This window comes from Meriones unguiculatus, chromosome 6 (genome assembly GCF_030254825.1).
Source record: "Meriones unguiculatus strain TT.TT164.6M chromosome 6, Bangor_MerUng_6.1, whole genome shotgun sequence".
NCBI lineage: Eukaryota > Metazoa > Chordata > Mammalia > Rodentia > Muridae > Meriones > Meriones unguiculatus.
Genome location: NC_083354.1, coordinates 107898385 through 107918015, shown reverse-complemented (window position 1 = coordinate 107918015; position 19631 = coordinate 107898385). Strand labels below are relative to the sequence as shown.

Sequence of the window (19631 nt, the reverse complement as noted above, 5' to 3'; positions counted from 1 at the left end):
ATGTTACAATCTTGGGGAGATAACTGCATTGTCCCTCACTAGAGGACAAGGCTGGGCAGTGGTGCACACGTCTCAGCTCCTGGGAAGGCTTGGGGCAGGGCTGGAGAGTTAGTTTCAAGACAGCCTGGAGAAGTTTGTTTCCTGTAAAAATGAGGCTGGTGGCAATAGATACGGCTTAGTCATAGAAGACATATTTGGGGCTGGAGAGCTGGCTCCGGGGCGAAGAGCATGGGATGCCCTTGTAGAGGACCCAGGTTCAATTTCAGCACCCACTGTTGGCTCACAGCCATCCACACCACCAGTTCCAGAGGCTCTTGACACAGTCTTCTGAACTTGGGCATCAGGAACACATGTAGCACACATACACACATGTAAGCAAAATACTTATACACACATACTTTTAAAAGCATATATTCAAGGCCCATGTTTGACCCTGTGCCCTCCCAACACCACCACCAGGTTATAAATGTAGCAATGAAGAACTGTGGACTTGTTCCAGTTTGCATGGCATCAACACAAGATACAGCTGACTTCTAAACTCTCAGGTTGGCGCTATATTATCACCTAATCAACTTAAAATGTTTTTTTGTATGTGTGCCTGCTTGCACATGTGTGCAGGTGCCAGGACAGTGGAGAATGTGAAAATCCTTGGAACTGGTGCTACATACAGGCAGTTGCGACCTGCATGCTGTGGGTCCTTCACAAGAGCAAGTATTCTTTAACCGCTGATCCTTCTCTCCAGGCCCGTAATATTCATGTCAGCACTGCTAAATGTGGATCTATTCAGGCCCTGTTAATTTGTAAGATATTTCCAGGAATTACTTCAGTGAAACTTGTCAAGTCTTTAACAGCAATTTAATCTCCTTCAGCAATTTAATGTCCACTCTCCTTACAATAAAGATCTACCACTAATCACCCACATACAAGAGCTCTTCATGTATTTGAGTAAGCTGAACAAATATTACTGCACTTAGTATCAACAAGAACCTAAGGGAATTGATAACTACAAGAAAAACATGTAACTTAAAAAGCAAAACCCGATGAGTGCAAAAAAAAAAAAAAAAAGTGTTTTTTTTCAGTGCTGGGGATTGAACTGAGGGGCCTTAAATATTTGGGCAAGTGTTGGTCCACTCCTCCAGGCCCCAGAATAAAGTATAGTTGCTAAGTATCAGAAAACTATTAACATCTTGAATGCTATATAAAACTAAACTGAACCAAACAATTTAATCACATGGCAAGACATCCTGAAGGAGAATTTTAGTCTTTCATGTACAGGAGACAATGCTAAAGAGGTAAAGGAAATTATGCTAAAGAGTAAACACCAAGTGTTGATCATACCTTTTCAGTAAATGCGGCCTTTATTAACACAATATCATTTGCTGTACCATATACAAATTTGCCTAGTGTATTCCAATTTTTATGTCCTGAAGTTAAGGTTACTTCTGGACCTAACACATAGAGTAAACCCACATTAACTGGTTCAAGCTAACTTTTCTAGCTATTGCCTTTTGAAATCCCTCTTTTGGCCTTTAATTGGAGCAGACAGAGCAAATACATGTTAGAGGCTGACTGGAGGGCCTTGTCATGGCAGCACTACTGCCGAGCTCTAAATACACCTAGCCCAAAACATAATTCCTGTATTTCCCACTGTATCTGCACTAAACCTATGAGCCAGTACATTACTAAAGATAACCAATTTACATTTAACCATTATCTGTATGCTGCAAAGTACAATGTGCAGGTTTTGTTTTTTTAGAGGAAAGGTTATCTTATGATCCTGACAGCTTCCAGAAAAACTGATCTGTATGAAATCGGTCCAGTGTGAAGGCTTGCACCGACAGGCCACTGGAGGCCCCATCCCACCAGCTGCAGTGCTCTTCCCAGGCCAAGACAGAGATCTAGCCAACGCTTTCAGATGTTCTGTCTGCTCAGTGCAAAGGCTGAATGTGACTGCAGAAGACCCACAGCTGTTAGCACGGTTGGCTGGAAGATATGCTAGGAGGGGTAGCTCTGGCGGTACATCTATGTGTATTACAGGGCTCTCACCACATCCCTCCATTCTTATTTTTACAGCATTCTAGGAACGCAGGAAGACTAGAAGAGCTCCAAACACCTACATTCTAAGTTTAGATCAAGCTCATGAAGTGTTGTAGGACACATTTCAACACATACAAGCGGAATTCCAAGAGACCATGAAGAATGAAAACTCCAGGAACCCTGACAGCTGGCGGAAGTCACGCTTCAGACTGTTCAAAACGCACAATGCACAGGAACTTAGATCAGCATTTACTTGACTACATAGCTACAGTTCAAACAGTTACTATTCCAAAAGTTATGCCTGGTAATGTTCCAAAATTGCTTTTAAATAAAGTTCTTAAATTGTAGCAATAAACAAAACACAAGATGCACTTAAACAATACTGCAGTTTATCAAAAAACACATAAGAAATTTCAACTCTTATTCTTTGAATTACAAAAATCAAGGATTGGCTAAGTTATAAACATAGTTTTCATGTAATTATTTGCATAACTCTAGTAATGCTCAGTGGCTTAAGATCAGAACCGGTTCTTAAAAAAACACTAAAAACATAAAAATACTTAGCCCCTGTAGAATATTTACCTGTAGAGTATGTTCATCTAGGCTTACATTCCAGGATTTGCTATATCACTTATAATTTTAAAGATCACATCCAAAGGAGAAAGCAAACCACCTACAAACTGGCATTATTTGTTTATTTCTTGGCTTGTGATACGTCCTTAATTTGTTGATGTAGCAAACAAATTTCAACTCTGCTATGCAAATGACAGAAGGAATCTGCTCAGCAATTAACTTTAGAGTTCAATTTCATACAGGCAACATGCTATATGTGAAAAAATTACTAACTGAACTACAGGTATTAAATACTGAAAAAATTAACAGTTTATTATAATTTATTTTATTTAACAATCTAGGAAGTTCGCGGCCATCAGCAGTTCCAGTGCAATTTCAGGTGCAATTGGGAATTCAGGAATCTCAGTGGAGCTGTTAGTGTAGCGGACCTTGTAGGTAAAATACATGCATACTTTTGATAGCACGTGCGAAGGGATCTCTCTAAAATTGACCTCATTGGTTTCGTTCTCAGCAAACTGCCCTGTAAAACAAAAGAGCTACAAGTTATGGGCTGCACAGTGGCTGTTCTTGTTCTCACGAGACTCTTTAATGCCAACAAGCTCACAATGTGACTGCACTTGAAGGAGAGTCTTCCAGTTAAAGCATGCTGAGACAGGGTCTCTAGCACAGGAGCACAGTGCGGCTGGCATTCTCACCAGAAGATACTAGACACACAGAGGCCGAGAGAAGAGAAGTGAAGACTGGGAGGAGAGCACGTGAGCAGGAGAACTGTCAACGCTGTCAACGCTTCAGGGATATAAAGTTCTGTGCTCTAAGCCATATGGTACAGGGTACTTTGTTAGGCAGTACACTAATAAATGTCACAAGACTGGCTGTGGTAGCAAGCACATCATCTAACTGATTCCTCAGTAGATGCGCCCCTTTAAAAACCTCTAACTCAGCCGCATTTGAAGGCTTCATGTAGTGGTACATGTATGCAACCTCATCTCTTAAGAGGCCAGGGCAAGAGGACTGATTTGAGGCTGACTCAGGCTGTTCAGCTAAATCTAGGCTCAAAAATCAAACAATTCACAGCAATGGGATTTCCTTGTAGACACCTCCTTTTTGAACTAATGCTATCCAAAGCAATTCCAGTAGTGCCTCAAAATATCTTGACCACACAAATGTTATTCATATCATTTGGCCTCAACTAAAATAGAGACAATGCTCTTTTTGTTATGTTTTTGTATGTTTTTCGAGACAGGGTTTCTCTGTGTAGCCTTGGCTGTCCTGAACTCCTTTGTGGACGAGGCTGGCCTCAAACTCATAGTGATCCACCTGCCCCTGCACCCGAGTGCTGGGATTAAAGGTGAGCAGCACCGCACCTGGCTGACAATGTTCTTTTAGCCTTGCTTGTCCTGGATTTCACTCTAGACCAGGCTGGCTCACACTCAGATAGGTCTGTTTCTTGCCTCCCAAGTACTGGGATTAAAGGTGTGTAACCACCCACTGCTCACAGCACTCTTACAGATGTCCAACACTAACATAGGTATATGCTAAATAAAAAGACATTTCATATCTAAAATATATTTGTAGAGAATGCAACAATTTATTATTGTTGTTGCTGTTATTGTTTTTTTTGAGACAGGGTTTTTCTATGTAGCGCTTGCTGTCTTGGCACTCACTGTGTAGACCAGGAGGGTTTATGCAGAGAGTGTCTGCCCTCTTCCTCTGAGTGTTTGGTTTACAGGCGTGCACCACCACCGCCTGGCAAAAGAATGCATTCAAAAGTTCCAATTGCCATTAGCTGAAAGTGAGGTAGGATGAGAAAAAGGACTCAAGGTTGAAAGTAAATTTTGCTTGGCTAGCAGTTAAAAACCCTTTTCTCCTGACTAGGGAGGAAATACACTTTAGTAATACTGGAGAGCCAGCTTTTTTTTTCCAAAGGCAAAAATCATATAAAATCAACTGTCTTAAATATTACAGTTTAACGGTGTTTCGTTTTCACTGTGTAATACCTCTTGCCTCCACTACTACACACTTATTTATTTTTCTCCCAATGTGGATGGCCTTACTGCGAATCCCTGGCTGTCCGGGAGCACAAGAGATATGCTTGCCTCTGCTTCCTGGGTGATGAGATTAAAGGTGTGTGCCACTCCAAAGGTGGAAGCAGGAAGATCATGGGTGTATGTGCAAGAATGTTGAATAAATATTTAGAAGAAATACAAATGCCTGGCAAATACATGAATTGGTATTCAATATCAGTAGTTACTAAGAAAATACAAATAGAAACTTTACTGAAGTATTTACTTTGCACTCAGCAGAACAGCTATAAAAATGAGCCAGCAGTTGAGTATACTGCTCTTGCAGAGGATCTGGGTTTGGTTTCCAGCATCCACTTGGCACAGTCATGACTCTGGTTCTAGAGGATCTGATGCCATCTGTCTTCTGGCTCCAGGAGCTCCTCTTACATGAGTGACACACATAAACTCATATAGGTATACACCACACATATATAACTACAGTAAATAAGCCATAAGAAAAAAAAAAAAAGATAAATCCCAGTCAGGGTGCTTTATAAACTAGAAGACTAGTATGTTGTGAATAAAAAGGAAAACGATTCCACCTCTTCAGAAACACTTTGAAAACACAAGGAACAACCATATGACTAAACAGTCCCTCAAAGAAAGAGAACTAAAAGCTGGTGTTTTAAACAGCTTTGTTTTTTTCTTCTTGGGGGGATTTTTCGAGAAAGGGTTCCTCTGTGTAGCCTTGGCTGTCCTGGAACCACTTTGTAGACCAGGCTGGCCTCAAACTCAGAGAGGTCCCCTGCCTCTCTGAGTGCTGGGATTACAGGTGTGTAATCCCAGCTAACTAAAAGGTAAACATAAAATGATTGTCAACTATCATGAGCAGATAGACTCAATGTAGCACATTCCTAACAGAATGCTACCAGTGTCTCCACTACCATGTGAATGAACTTTGAAAGCATTATGCCATGTAGGTGAGATATTGCATAGACTCCAGAATAGGGAAAAGAGAAAGCAGACTGGGAACAGATAAAGCTGAATGAGTGTAGTGGGGTTTTTTGTTTTTTGAAAATTAAGGATTAGTTTTGGAATTAGATATTGTGATACTTGTACAGAATGGAGATGTAATAATTGCTGCTAGATTTATACGCTTTCGGTTTTTTTGGAAGTTGGGAAATGTGAAAGAATACTAGGTCAGAGCCAGGACCAGTGCTAAGATTACAGGCACCTATTTTTACATGGATTCTGGAGATCCTAACTCTGGTTCATATCCTTAACTACCTTGTATTTCCAGTCCTTTTGGTTTATTTGTTGTTGTTTGTTGGTTGGTTTTCTGAGACAGTGTCTAGATATGCTGCCCAGTTTGGCCCGAAACTCCAAGGCTAGAAGCAATTCTTCCAAACCTCAGCCTCTCAAGTAGCTGGGCCTAGTGGTATGTACCATTTTAACTGCTTTCTCTTCCTTCATGTGCTGTGTATCGAACTTGAAATACATTTATTAAACACTGTAAGAATATATGAACGTGAAAACACTGTATTCACTTACCTGGCCCACTCAACATGGCCTTTATTGTTCCTGATGTTAACGCATGCTCTCTTTTTACAATAAATTCATGACCATCAGAAGATATTAATTTGACATACATGGCATCAGGGCCTTCACAGCCACCATAGGTTTTCTCCTCTCCATCTGAGACAAAGCAACAAAGTAAGTTTCAATCATATAATGTATTGAAAGGTTGTCTGGGTCCATACTTAACATATGTGACACACTCAGGTGGACTGCTAAGCACGGAGAAGGAAAGAGAATCAACTTGGCAGTAAGGAAAGTTTATAGATGCTACTCTACTGCTGACCCTGTTGGCCTCATTTTCTGCTCAGGATAAAACAACCAAATAAATGAATGAATTTTAATAACAAAATGAATACCTTTGTATACTCCAAGGTCTTTTGTCACATATATAACTTTTACCAATATACAGGAGCACCTTAAACCTTATTCTAAAATTTTAGGAAGCCCTATAAAGTAGAATGAAGATGACTCTTCTGGTTAGCCACAAACATCCACACTCAGAAATTCATAAAGATTAGGATTAAAATCTCCATTGTTGTCAAAGATGTTTCATGTGAATCTAAAACCATGGAAACAAGATGATTTTCAGTCTTTAAAATAAAAAAGCTAGATCTCAAAAAAGCATAATGAAAGACCTTCTCTTCTCTCCTGAAAAAGTAGGAAACTACTTAAAAAAAAAAAAAGACAAGTTAATGTAATAAATGACACTTGTTTAAACTTAGATTAAAAATAAAAGGAAACTTGCTGTTGTGAAGAACACTATCACAGTATTTGGGAAATGTAAATAGAGTTTAAGTATCAGGGGAGATACAAGCTGAGCCTATATAGTGAAGTGGTATCAAATAGAGCAAAATGCTAGCAATCCCCCAAAATTTAAAAACAAACCTAACTGTATAATTATGTAAGTGTACGAATGTGCTTGTGCTACAGGGCATGTGTCGGGGCCTGAGGACACCCCCCCACCGTGTGTATAGTATATGAGTATATTAAGGTATGCTTATCTGTGCAACAGGTCATGTGTATGGCCATAGGTGCCTTTAGTTGAGAGGAAAAAAATAGCTCCCAGTAATTGAAACACAAAGTCACCTCTGAATAACTTACCCATTATGTTCTTATAAAATTCTACTTGATCCCACAAGAACCTTAGTCGTTTCCTGAAAATGTAACAAAGCATGCAAAAATTAATGATGCATTTTTATTTCCCATACATTACTATTTACTATGTTACTGATGCTGATCACTAAGACTCTCCCTCTTTATAGAAGGTCATGATTCCACACACTCTCAGTCAATGGAAGGTAACAAAATGTTTTGTGAACTTCAGCTTAGGCTTCTCAGTTCCACAAAGATTATTTAAAAGTAACCATTGGAGTCGGGTTTGGAGGCTCACCCCTGTAATCCCAGCACTCAGGAGGCAGAGGCAGGTGGATCTCTTGTGAGTTCAAGGCCAGCCTGGTCTACAGAGCCAGGAGAGCCAAGGCTACAAAATCTTGGTTTCTAGTGCTGCAGCTCAGTGGCAGTGGGGCTGTGTACAGCTCTAGGTGCCAAATCTACCACTGGGGTGGTACAGGACCGCGTGCAATCAGCGGCAAGATACGGATGGAGACTTAGGCTTGTAGCAGAGCACTTGTTTGTGCCAGGTCCTGCCTTCCACTCCAGCCCACACCATTTGACTGATGGTGCTGAGGAAGCTGTAAAGGACATGTCAAGAATAAAAAACATGGGAAAAAGTGCTGCTCATCAAAAATGAAAACAAGCCCAAAACACCAAAATCCCTGAACCAAAGAAAAGAACCAAAAAATCCCCTGCCATATTGGAAAGTTCTAAATCAGTTCTCTTCTGAAGAAAACTGTGAATTCAGTTGTCACCAGAAAAACAGTGTTCCCCCTGGTTTTTAGAATGTAGCTTTTAAATTATTTTATTCCTGTTATACCCAGCTAATTACACTTCTAACTAAGCAGCTGACAAGTAGTGAGCCTTTAACTACTTCAAGCTTGTTAGAGGAATGACAATGGAGGGGAGGGTTGTTCCTCAGCCTTGACAAGAGAATGAACTTTAGGTAGAATCAAGCCAAGATTGACTTAACTCTTATCATTTTAGCTATGTTTAATAATGGACACTGATGACATGTCAGCTTCTAAGATTATTCCATATGCCTCCCTTCATGTCAATGAACTGGGAAGGCAATCCTTCAATGGACTAGGGATACAGAAAATTCTATCCTGCATTTACATCAACATTAAATTCTATCCTGCGTACACTTATTTGGATGAATGATCATGTAACATAGCCAAAGGAATGAACTACCTTTCATGCAGCATGCAAGGAAATTCAGGCTTGCTCTCTTACTAAACAATGAAGTTTTAAATATTAAAAACTTTGGGTAGGGCGCTGGAGTAAACAAGAGCTGGTGCTGCTCTTCTAGAGGACCCAGGTTCAATTCACAGCACCCAAATGCTGGCTCCAACTCCTCTCTGACCCGCGCAAATAAAACATTTGTACACATAATTACAAATAAATACTTAAAATTTTATAATGTGGGAAATGCTTTTAAGATTTTATTATTTATTCTTAATTTATGTGTATGGTTGTTTTCTCTGAATGTATGCCTGTGCACCCTGTATGTCTAGTGTCCTTAGGAGTTACTGGATCCCCTGGAATCGAAGTTCCAGATAGCTGTGAGCTGCCAAGTGTGTTCTGGGGATTTAACTCAGGTCCTCAGGGACAACAGCTTGTTCTCTTAACCACTGAGCCACTTCTCCAGCTCCTAATTTGGGAAATGTTAAATTACAAAATGACTTCTACAAAGATTTTTTTCAGTAATTTCAATAATTTTGTACCATTTCTAATGAGATAAGGAAGAGAAAATGACCACACTGGCAAGGTAATATAACCAATATAACTTAAGGGCTTACTCACGGGTAACCACTGTAGTAATCACCTTTCAGATAAACATCTTTAAAAATAATTCTTCTGAAAGAGTATCATTCTCTAGAGATCAGACTTCTACTTAAGTGACTGCATTACGGTTTAAAGCCTGATTTTTTCTTTTCTTTTTTTTTTTAAATTATCTTAAATTTTTTATATTAATTAGTTTATTCACTTTGTTGCCCAGCTGTAGCCCCCTCCCTCAGACCCTCCCAATCCTGTGCTCCCTTAATGCCTGTCAGATTTGACCTTACTTTTTTTTTTTTGAGGGGGGCGTGTTTCAAGACATGGTTTCTCTATGTAACCCTGGCCTCCTAGAGACCAAGCTGGTCTCGAATTCAGAGATTTGCCTACCTCTGCCTCAGAGCACTGGGATTACAAGCATGTACTACCATCTCCTGTTTTGTTTTGTTTTAAATAACCCTTTTTCCTTTTCTTTTTAAATGACTTTTTATTTTATTGATTTTTAAACATGGGGTTTCTCTTTGTAGCCCTAGCTGTCCTGGAACTTGTTCTGTTGCCCAGGCTGGCCTTGAATTTGCAGAGATTCACCTAATTTTGTATTTTATGTGCACTGATATTTTACCTGCATGTATGTCTGTATGGGGTATCAGATCCCCTGGAACTAGAATTACAGACAGCTGTGACCTACTGTGTGGGTACTGGGAATTGAATCCTCAGCCTCTGGAAGAGTGGCCAGTGCTCTTAATTATTGAGACATTTTTCCAGACCAGAATTTAGTTTTTTTATTGTTTGTTTTGTTTTTGGAGACAGGGTTTCTCTATTTAACATTCCAGGCTGTCCTGGAACGTGCTCTGTGGACCGGCTAGCCTTGAATGTAGAGATCAGCCTGCCTCTGCATCTGGAGAGCTAGGAGTAAATCAACACCCCCTTCAGCTTTAACCTGGCCATAGTCGAAAAAAACAACAACGAAAACTAAACTAGCTCCAGGTGAACTAATTTTTTATTTCTCCTGGAAGTCGATGACACATATCCTTGGACGGTTCTCTAAAATTTTTAAAACTGTACTCCAAGCTGGGCTTAAAGGCTATCCCACCCTGTTTCAAAATAAACAAAAAAAATAAATAAAAATAAACCCACCAAAATCATTATTGTATGGACATCCTCTTGTAAACATTCTTTTTAAACACGAAAAAAAAATAGGTTTGAAGTACAAGAATTTCAAGTGTCAACTTTGCTATCTAGATGATCACAGTAAAACACCCAGGTTGTTTATTTAACTAGCAGTAGCTAAGCAACCATGTATGCAAAGTCTCATCTCAGAAGGCCTTTGGGAAGCAACACCTTCTCTACACACTTACTATGGTAAATCAGGGCCAGCATGTATGCAACATGGACTTTAAAGGAGTGGCGGAGCCCTATCACCATATGGTTAGGTGTGTAACTCTGATAGCCAGAAACTCACATGTGAAGAAGAATCTGAACACAGTCCTCATAAGGAAGAGCTGAGACTATCACAATAACAAAATTCTGCGACAATACTCTTACGCCTAACTTACTCATACTCTAAATAGTCTTAGCACACACCTGTAATCCCAGCACTCAGGATACTAAGGCAGGAGAAGTCAACCAAAGTCAACCCAGTCCCAGTAAACCAAAACCAAACCAAAATCAGCAAGAATACCAAATACATTGTCAAGAAAACTAACTTAAGTTCTTTGTTTAAGTAGATGTTACCTAAAGAGAAGATTAAGAAGCTCAATGTGTGGCTACAAATCTTCAACAGAAAAGACAGACTGTTTAACTGGGGTGATTGATGGAGGTATTTTAACCAAATTGAAAGAACAAGATTCAAGGAATGATCAATTCCACCCAGTCAGATAGTCTGGGAGGTACACAAGAGTAACTGCATTGTTGAAAACAACAGTTTATCAATACACTCACCTCACAAACACTAAACTAATGAGCACTATGCCAAGTGCTGTCCTGGGTACTTGAGACAGATCACAACAAAGATTTTACCTCATGAAAAAGTGGCAGGGCAAGCCCAGCTTCCTGGGGCAGATGTGAAATCCTAGCTCTTGAGATGGAAGCAGTAGTACCAAGAGTTCAAGGTCTATAAGATTACACTGTGAGTTATTAGGCCAGCTAAAACTACTGAGCAAGACTGTCTCAATCACAATTACCACTCCCACCCAAAAGGGGTCTGCAGGTATAAGTATATCAGAAAACCAAAAAATAATGTGTATGATGGAAGAGGCTCTATGGGGAAATAAAGCAGAGTAAGGAAGGCAGGAAATGAGGACGGGGAAAGAAGGTTGTGATTCAAACCTCACTAGCAGTTGACAGAAACCTGAAGGGGGTAAGGCAGTGAAGCATGGGTATCTGGGCCAAGAATCCTTCAAAGAGGAAGAATAACAAGTCCAGGAGAGAAAGGGTGGGAAGTGGCCAGAGACTAGAGAATTGGGTCTTTTCAAACACAATAGTGATGGCCAAAAAACACAAGTTGAGACACAGACCAAGACATAGCGTTAGGGTTCAGCAGCTAAGAGCAGTGAACGCACTTCTCAGAACTGGAACTGATTTCTAGCTTCCCCATATCAGCTTACTACCGTCAGTAACTACATAAAATAGATTAAAAAAAAAATAAAAAGAAAAGAAAAAGTAATTCTGGCAGCGCTGGAGTTAACAGCATGCACTGTTCTTGCAGAGGACCTGAGTCTGGTTGTCAGCCCTCGTTATCAGCTGGCTCATAGGTATCTTCAACTCCAATTCTGCAAGCACCTGCACTCACATACATATTCCCACCCACACAGACTTATATACATAAACTTAAATCTCAAAGAATTCTGAACAACGAATTGATATACAAAACACTTAGAATGATGTCCAGCACACAGTCAACACATTAAATATTATGATTCTATAACCTAATTGGAGGTGTGTGTGCGCTGTGGGGAGGGAGCATCCTGTTCAACTATAAAAAATTGTAAAATCTGAGCTGGAAATTGGCTCAGTGGTACAGTAATTGCCTAGCATGCCCAGGCCCTGGGTTTAATTTCGGAATCAAAGAAAAATAATAACAATTCTCAGTTCAAATAGGTTTGCTTAAAAAACAGAAAACATTAGAAAAACTTTATGTATACAGTGCTTTACCTGAATTAGGCATGTGTGCCATGTGAGTTCAGGAGCCTGAGGAAGCCAGAAGAGGGCGACAGATCCCCAGAATGGTCCTAGCACAGGGCAGCTCACAACTGTCCCATTCCAGGGGATCCCGCACCCTTTTCTGGCTTCCGTGGGTACTAAGCAAACACACATCTGCAGGCAAAATACTCACAAACAATAAACAAACAAACAAACAAACAAACATTCAACAGAACCTTAAGGCCTCACAGCCCTGCCTGTTCCAAAGGCTGTCTGCTTCACCCCTATATTAGATCTGCCTCTTAAAGACAATTATCTCTAAATCTCTTTGCTTCAGGTTCAAAAAGTATGAGATATTCATTGTATGCTGAATAGTTCCTATATATTATAATTTCGGGTTGGGATTTAGCTCAGTGGTAGAGCACTTGCCTAGTAAGCCCAAGGCCCTGGGTTCGGTCCTCAGCTCTGGAAGAACAGAAGAAAAGAAAAGAAAAGATACAATCTCAACAACCGAGAGTATGAGGAAAGTTAAAAGCCTGTCTGGGCAACTTGGCAGCATAGCAGGCCTTCGAGCTCGTGGTTCTCTTGTCCCAGGCTGGGATTTTAGGCTTGTGCCATTAGCCTTCACATCTTTAATCCCAGCAAGACAGGACCTCTGAGTTTTGAGACCTTATCTCAAAGCAAAAGAAAACGGGGCTTGGTACAATGTAGCCCAGCTGATACTGTACTTGCCCAGCACACACAAAGTCCCGATTCAATGCCCAGCACTGCATAAAACTGGGTGCAGTGAGAAGCCTCTTATACCAGGCAGGCAGATGCACCATTATTATTATTACCCAAAGCAACATAGGGAGTTTTGAGGCCAGTTGGGCTACATACATCTAAAAAAAAAAAAAAAAAAAAAAAAAAAAAAAAGTCAATAGGGAGCTTGCCTAGCTAGCATTTAAGTCCCTAGGACTGCTCTCTAACACCCCAACAAAACAGCACCACAGACAAATCAACTGTCGGTTCTTTTGTTCACCTTACCTGCATCTACACGGCACACACTGTGTCCACTCTTATTCGTACTACCTCCTCTCCTATCTATGGATTTTACTTGTTATGCTCACTCTCACCCCCTCCAACTACTTTTCTATCCTCTTTGGTGCTGAGGATTCAACCCAGTACCTCACAAAAGCAACATACACCATTTACTTTTATTCTGAGGCAGCTTCAAGAATTCAGGATCTTCTCTGCCTCAGCCTACTGGCTTCTCATACTTCAGGCCCATGCTTCTCACCAGCTTAAGTTTCACTCACATCTTTTTTTCTTTTTAATTTTTTGAGTCAGGGTCTCACTATTAGCCCTGGCTGGCCTCAACTTTTTCTATGTGGACCAGGGGACTGGAACTCACAGAGGGATCCCCGTGCCAGTCTCCTGAAAGGTGTTCCCCCAGTTCATCTTTAACCCACATGTATATGGGACTGTTCTGTCCGAATGTACGTTTGTGTATCATGCATGTACTTAGTCCCTGAAAAGGCCAGAAAAGGGCATCAGGTCCCCTGAAACTGGGGTTAGCCAGTTCTGAGCCACCACATGGGTGCTAGAAATCAAACCCAGGTGCTCTGGACCACTGAGCCATTGTCTCTCCAGCCCTTCATCCACAACTTTTTTTTGTGTGTGATAGGCTCTGGCTGTCCTAGTACTATGTAGATCAAACAGCCCAAAACTCAGAGATCCTTTCCTGGGATAAAAGGTGAAAAGGCTTTGAAGAGGCTCATAATCAAACAAGGCACAGCAGCACAGGTCTCAAATCCCAACACACAGGAAGCTGAAAGAAGAGACCTAGGTCAAGGACATGCCTGTGCTAGCAAGTCAGACTCTGCCCCAAACACAAAACCAAAGAACCAGCAGATCACATTTAACTGCTTTCCTTTATCACACAGCCTAACACCACATATTCGATACCCTCCAATCCAAATAGTTAAATATCATCCCAGACTACCTAGCTCTACACATACTCTGAGTGAGTCATAACATCCAATTTGCCTTTATAGATTAGCTCTACAGACCAGGCTGGCCTCAAACTCAGAAGTGTGATTAAAAGGGTATGTATTCTAGGCATATCTTATCAAACAGTCTTACAGAGAACTTCAGATAAACCTGTCAAGAAACCATTGTTCTCTTTCAGTCTTCTGATTTCAGTAAACAGCACTACTGTTTACAAATGATTAGCAAGGGCAAAAAGATTAATTTTGGCTTCAAATTATATTTCAAATCAGATGACTTTCCACCTACATTTCTAGTTCAGGCTATTTTTTTAATCTTTATTATTATTATTCCTTAAAGATTTATTTATTATGTATACAATGTTCTGTCTGCATGTCTGCAGGCACACCAGAAGACACCAGATTTCACTATTGGTTGTGAGCCACCATGTGGTTACTGGGAATTGAATTCAGGACCTCTGGAAGAACAGCCAGTGCTCTTAACTTCTGAGCCATCTCTCCAGCCCCTAACTGTATTTTAAATGAACTATTTTTAAAAAGCTACCATACCTGGGCCTGGTGGTATACACTGTAAACCCCAGCACCCCAGGCAGAGGCCTGGGCCTCTAAGTTATGGGCCAGCCTGCTCTATAAAGTGAGTGTCGGGTCAGCCAGAGCTATAAAGAGAAACCTTATCTGTGAGGAGAGGAGGGAAAGTTTACTATGTTCCAAACATTTGTCTCCTTGAAATTCCTTGAATAGGTCAAGTTTGCTCAGACTTCAAGGTCCTTGCATTTGCATTGCTGCTGTCTGAAGTTCTTTTTTTACCTCTCAAAAAATGGTCCTTCCCGGACCAAAATTTTACCTCAGCCATACTGAACCCTGATCTTGTTATATTCCCTCCTCCCAACCTTTTATTTTTATTGACGGAGGGAGGATCAACAGGGCTTCACCATGTAGTCCAAGCCAACTTGGAACTCAGCCTCCTGAACACTCTGATTAAAGGTGTAAAGGTTTTACTTTTTTTTTCCCCTTTTTCTTTTCTTTTTTTTCTTTCTTTTTTTTTTTTTTTTAGCCAGGGTTTCTCTGTGTAGTTTTGGCTATCCTGGAACTTACTTTGTAGACCAGGCTGGCCTCAAACCAGATCTGACTGACTTTTCCTCCGCAGTGCTGGGATTAAAGGTGTGTGTCACTAAACCGGGTTCCAGGTTTACAGGTTTCTAACATCATGCCTATCCCTACTGGGTTTTCATACTTACTACCTAAATCTGTGTGTGTATATATATATAAATTTATACACTGTGTGGGTATAAATTTTCCAGTACTGCATGTCTTCGTCTAATTTTACTTAAGAACGTAGCAATAAAGCATTTAAAATGCATTAGCACATCAAAGCATACATTCATTAAAGACTTTTTTGTTTATACTCCAATCTGCCAACCCCCTCCCCCCTCGAAAATCCAATCTTTTCGGAAGCACTTCCTAACCTACATAATTTCTTAAGAACTTAATGTATCACTTAATGTATCTATCAGCTGGGTGTGGTGCTACATTCCTGTAATACCAGCATTACGGGGAAGCAGAGGCAGGTAGATCTCTGAGTTCCAGGCCAGCCTGCGTTCCAAGACAACCACGTATTGAAAAACCAAACAAAAAGTAACGATCACTTCTGCATCTATACCACAGCCCATGCACACTGCAGTATTATCATCTAGTAATGAAACAGATTCTCTCCATTTTATAAATGGATATAAACTGGGCGTGGTGGTGCACACCTTTATTCTCAGCGTTAGGGAGGCAGAGGCAGGTAGCCACTCAACATTTACATCGTGTGTTTCAGGCTACCAAGGTCTCAAAAAAGAAGAAATGGACATCTGTGCATTTTTAAAAATAGCATTATGAGGTAATAAACCAAGTTTTTTTGGTGTGGTGCTGGAAAACCAACTTAGGGCCTTTGCCTCTGAGGCAAACATAATATCAGATTATAGTCCTAGCCTGCAGTATTAAAGAAATATATTTAAGATGGGAAGCCATGTGTAAATTAAATAGGGGGATGAGGATACAGAGTAGTGCCACTCAAGAGTGCTGATTCAGCATAGTTGAGGTCAAGGTTAAGCCTGGCACGATGAAAAAAAGAGGGGAGCAGGGATGGTGGCCCACACCTTTAATACCATAGGAAGCAAGAGTGGATCTCTGAGACCAGACAGGTTTACAGAGACTTCCATCTAGACAAGAGTACTCTGTGAGCCTCAAAAATAAATAAATAAACAAATAAATAAATAGAGAGGTGAGTGGGAGTCCCAAATCACTGCTACCGATAAATAACAAACATACACGACGAAAAAAAAAAGATAACCACAGCTGTTTCCTCATAGTGAAGACTCAATCCACTTATGAACTACGATGTCTCAATAACATGAATTGTAATGTGATTTACCATTTTAGGTCACTTATCAGAAAATAAAACTCTATTTGGGGACTAAAAAGCAAAGATGATAGCTTGAAAGAAGTTGTAAAACTAATTCGATTGCTCTCTCTGAAAACTGCAGAGTAGGATGTTTGCACTAAATGACACAACCTCCATGCTCACAAAACTACAGAGAATTCAGCTCCGTAAGGCAAACTACATGGGCACTGTAACTGGCACTAGATACTGCCTTTCAGACAAAACTGAGAGGTAGGTAGATGCACAAATGTGACAATGTACCCAGTCAGGCAGGCATTGACTAAGTTCCCCAGGACGTAAACTTTTTTTGGGGGGGGAAGGGGTCCCTAAAGCTGAAAGGGGACAACACTCTCTCCTGGGACTTAGCCACTGATCTCAACAGTTAAACAAATACAAGCGCACATGAGGCAGGCAAAAAGGAAAAGCGACCCGACCCGGCTGCCATGCTCTTAACGCCACCCTGCCCGCGCTCCGCCCAGAGAAGGCCCAAGTAGCCCGCACCTCCTGTTCGGCCTCCCCTTTCCAAACCCACCGAGCTGAGCTAGTTAAGGTCCCGCCAAACTCCTCTCCCCTCCCCCCAAGCCAGGAGCTGGGGAGGCCGAGGAGGCTCAGAGCTTCCGTTCCTTCCCCGCCCAGACGGGAAGGGCTGAGCAGAGGGATGGCCAACGCGCCCAGTTCCAGCTGCCCAAACTTTCCGAGCGAAATCAGAGCCCGGTTCCCACCCCAGCCCGACACTCACTGGCCAGTCCCGCAGCCACCGCAGCCGTAGCCCCACGTACCGCCACAGCCCCTATTCAGGGCCGCCCCCCCCCACCCCCAGCTGCCTACCCCCTGGGTTCCGGGGCACAGGAAGGAATTACTTCCGTCGCGTCACAGCCGCTTTCTGCAACGCGCGGGAGATTGGTACCTGGCGGGCGGAGACGCGGTCTGTTAGTAGCTTGCGCCTGAAGGAAGTGAGTTGTGTTCTCGCCCTTTATCTTCAGTAATACAGGACAATTTAAGAGACATCGCTAGCAAGTCTCAACCAATGAGATTCTAGAACTTCCGGATTCCCGGCATGCTGCGCCGTCCGGATCCAATTTCGGCCGGGAAGAGCTGAACCGGCGAGGTAGCAGTGCATTCTGGGATATGTAGTTCCTTACGACGTTACGGCTAGTACGATGTGACACTGCATCTTGGGACTTGTGGTTTTCCGTGTGTGGTATTGAAATTTTTGGTGGTCTTAAAGCTTGTCGTCCCCCGCCCTCCACGTCGTTTCTGTTTAGGCAGGGGATGAAAGATTACCAAAGAAGCCTAAGATGCGGAAATGCCGTTTGTGTGCTAAGGAAGATCGTACTATTGAGGAAGCGGCATCTGGCCTTTGTGAGAAGTAATACTCAGCGGCGAGCATCTTAACCAGCTCGGGGACTGTGTTTGCCTCTTTTCCTCTCTTCCTGGTATAGGTCAGTGTTTACTGAAAATATGCCACACCCACTACTCTCCTTTTGATTACAGTATAGTTGCCTGTCACGATTACTCAAATCAGGACCCCATCATTCTGGCTCTTCACCCCCAAATACCCACCCATTTTCGAACCCCCTCAACCAAGTCTTTGCATTGGCTTTTCCGTGGTTACCTAGGCACCTTTCCTAGAAAGCTGAAAACAACAGCAACAACGAAAACCAGCTCAGTTGGTTTTCCCTCTGCTGTTTTTATGGATTGGGCTTGAAAACACAGATTCAAGATGTTTACAGTTCCTCAACTCCTTGCAGTTGTGTAATAGTATCCCAAAAAGGAAATATGTATGTGCGATCTTGGAGTTTCTAGGACTAACAACGCTTTCCAACAGGGCTTTATTTGTTCTCGAATCTCCGCCCTCCATACAGGGTTTCTCTGTGTAGCCTTGGCTGTCCAGGACTCCCCTTGTAGACCAGGATGGCCTCGAATTCACTGAGATCCGCCTGCCTCTGCCTCCCTGAGGGCTCGGATTAAAGGCGTGAGTTACCTCGCCCTGCAGTTCTTGAATTCTTAAAAGAGCGTCCCCAAGGTAACCCTGGTTAGCCCAGACTAGCCACGTATTTGGGGCCATCCTACCTCCTCCCTCTGCCAGGAATAGGAAATAGCAGAAAATGATTCTACTGTAGCCTCAGAGTGCTGTTAGCTCTGAAAGGTTTGTCTTTCGCCCTCCCTCTCTCCCCCACCCCTCCCCACAGGGTTTCCTAGACCTGGCTATCCTAAACTCCTTTTTGTAGACCAAGTTGTCCTTGAACTCACAGAGATTCCACCTGCCTCTGCCTTGTGCTGGGATTAAAGGCATACACACCCACGCCCGGTTTTTTTTGTTTGTTTGTTTGTTTGTTTGTTTGTTTTGTTTTCAGTTGATTTGGCAGATAGGTATGCCTTTATGAATTGAAGGCAAAAATGGAGCATGTTGCCCTGAATTAATTTTCAAAGGCTTTGGAGAAATAATAAAAGTGTTATGGTTGAATCCATAGCTCAAAATACTTTCATGGGAAGAAACTATTCCCATGAAAGGCATTAGGTAGCAGAAGATAAAAATAAGGGTTAATCTTATTAAACCAGAGTTAATCTCTCTTTAGGCAGTAAGGGTGGGGCCAGACTTCAATTGTGTATTTTGACTCTGGATTATTTTTATGGTGGAGGGGGAGATAAAGAAGTAGACAGAGAGTGGGTTGATTCTGCTGGGTTAGCCTGAAGAAAGGGGTGGAGGGTTGTGGAGAGATAGCTCAGAGGGTAAGAGCGCTGGCTGCTCTTACAGAGGTCCTTAGTTCAATTCCCAGCAACCACATGGTGGCTCAAAACCATCTATAATGAGATCTAGTGCTCTCTTCTGGCATGTAAATCTTAAAAAAAAAAAAAGACAAGAGTCCTTCTTAAAAGACACATAAAAAGCCACTGGGCCAGACAACTGGGTAGTATTCCTTTCTTGGAGCTTAGGAGGAAGGCACATTTGTTCCCATTGTGTGGGAGAAGCAGGCAGATCTCTGAGTTGGA

At 41.8% G+C, this 19631-nt stretch overlaps 1 protein-coding gene across 3 annotated transcripts; it reads right to left on the bottom strand.

Annotated features, from left to right (window-relative positions):
* Nucleotides 1–1339: 1339 nt before the first annotated feature.
* Eloc (elongin C) lies at nt 1340–17683 on the bottom strand. Of its 3 annotated transcripts, none has more exons than XM_021652124.2 (4): nt 17545–17683; nt 7293–7345; nt 6165–6308; nt 1340–3130 (listed from the first exon to the last, which is right to left on the bottom strand). In XM_021652124.2, exons 2-4 carry the CDS (start codon nt 7294–7296, stop codon nt 2940–2942), a joined length of 339 nt encoding a protein of 112 aa, XP_021507799.1. In that variant the 5' UTR covers nt 7297–7345; nt 17545–17683; the 3' UTR covers nt 1340–2939. The 3 variants fall into 3 exon arrangements, with proteins under 3 accessions (XP_021507799.1, XP_021507797.1, XP_060241797.1); XM_021652122.2 differs by lacking the exon at nt 17545–17683 and adding an exon at nt 17377–17473; XM_060385814.1 differs by lacking the exon at nt 17545–17683 and adding an exon at nt 17417–17440.
* Between the last annotated feature and the right edge of the window lie 1948 nt (nt 17684–19631).

Excerpts from the sequence above, each read along its gene's own strand:
- Eloc (XM_021652124.2), bottom strand. Across the intron at positions 3,131-6,164 it reads GGCCATGTTGAGTGGGCCAG|GGCAGTTTGCTGAGAACGAA; the intron begins GTAAGTGAATAC and ends TTTGTTTTACAG.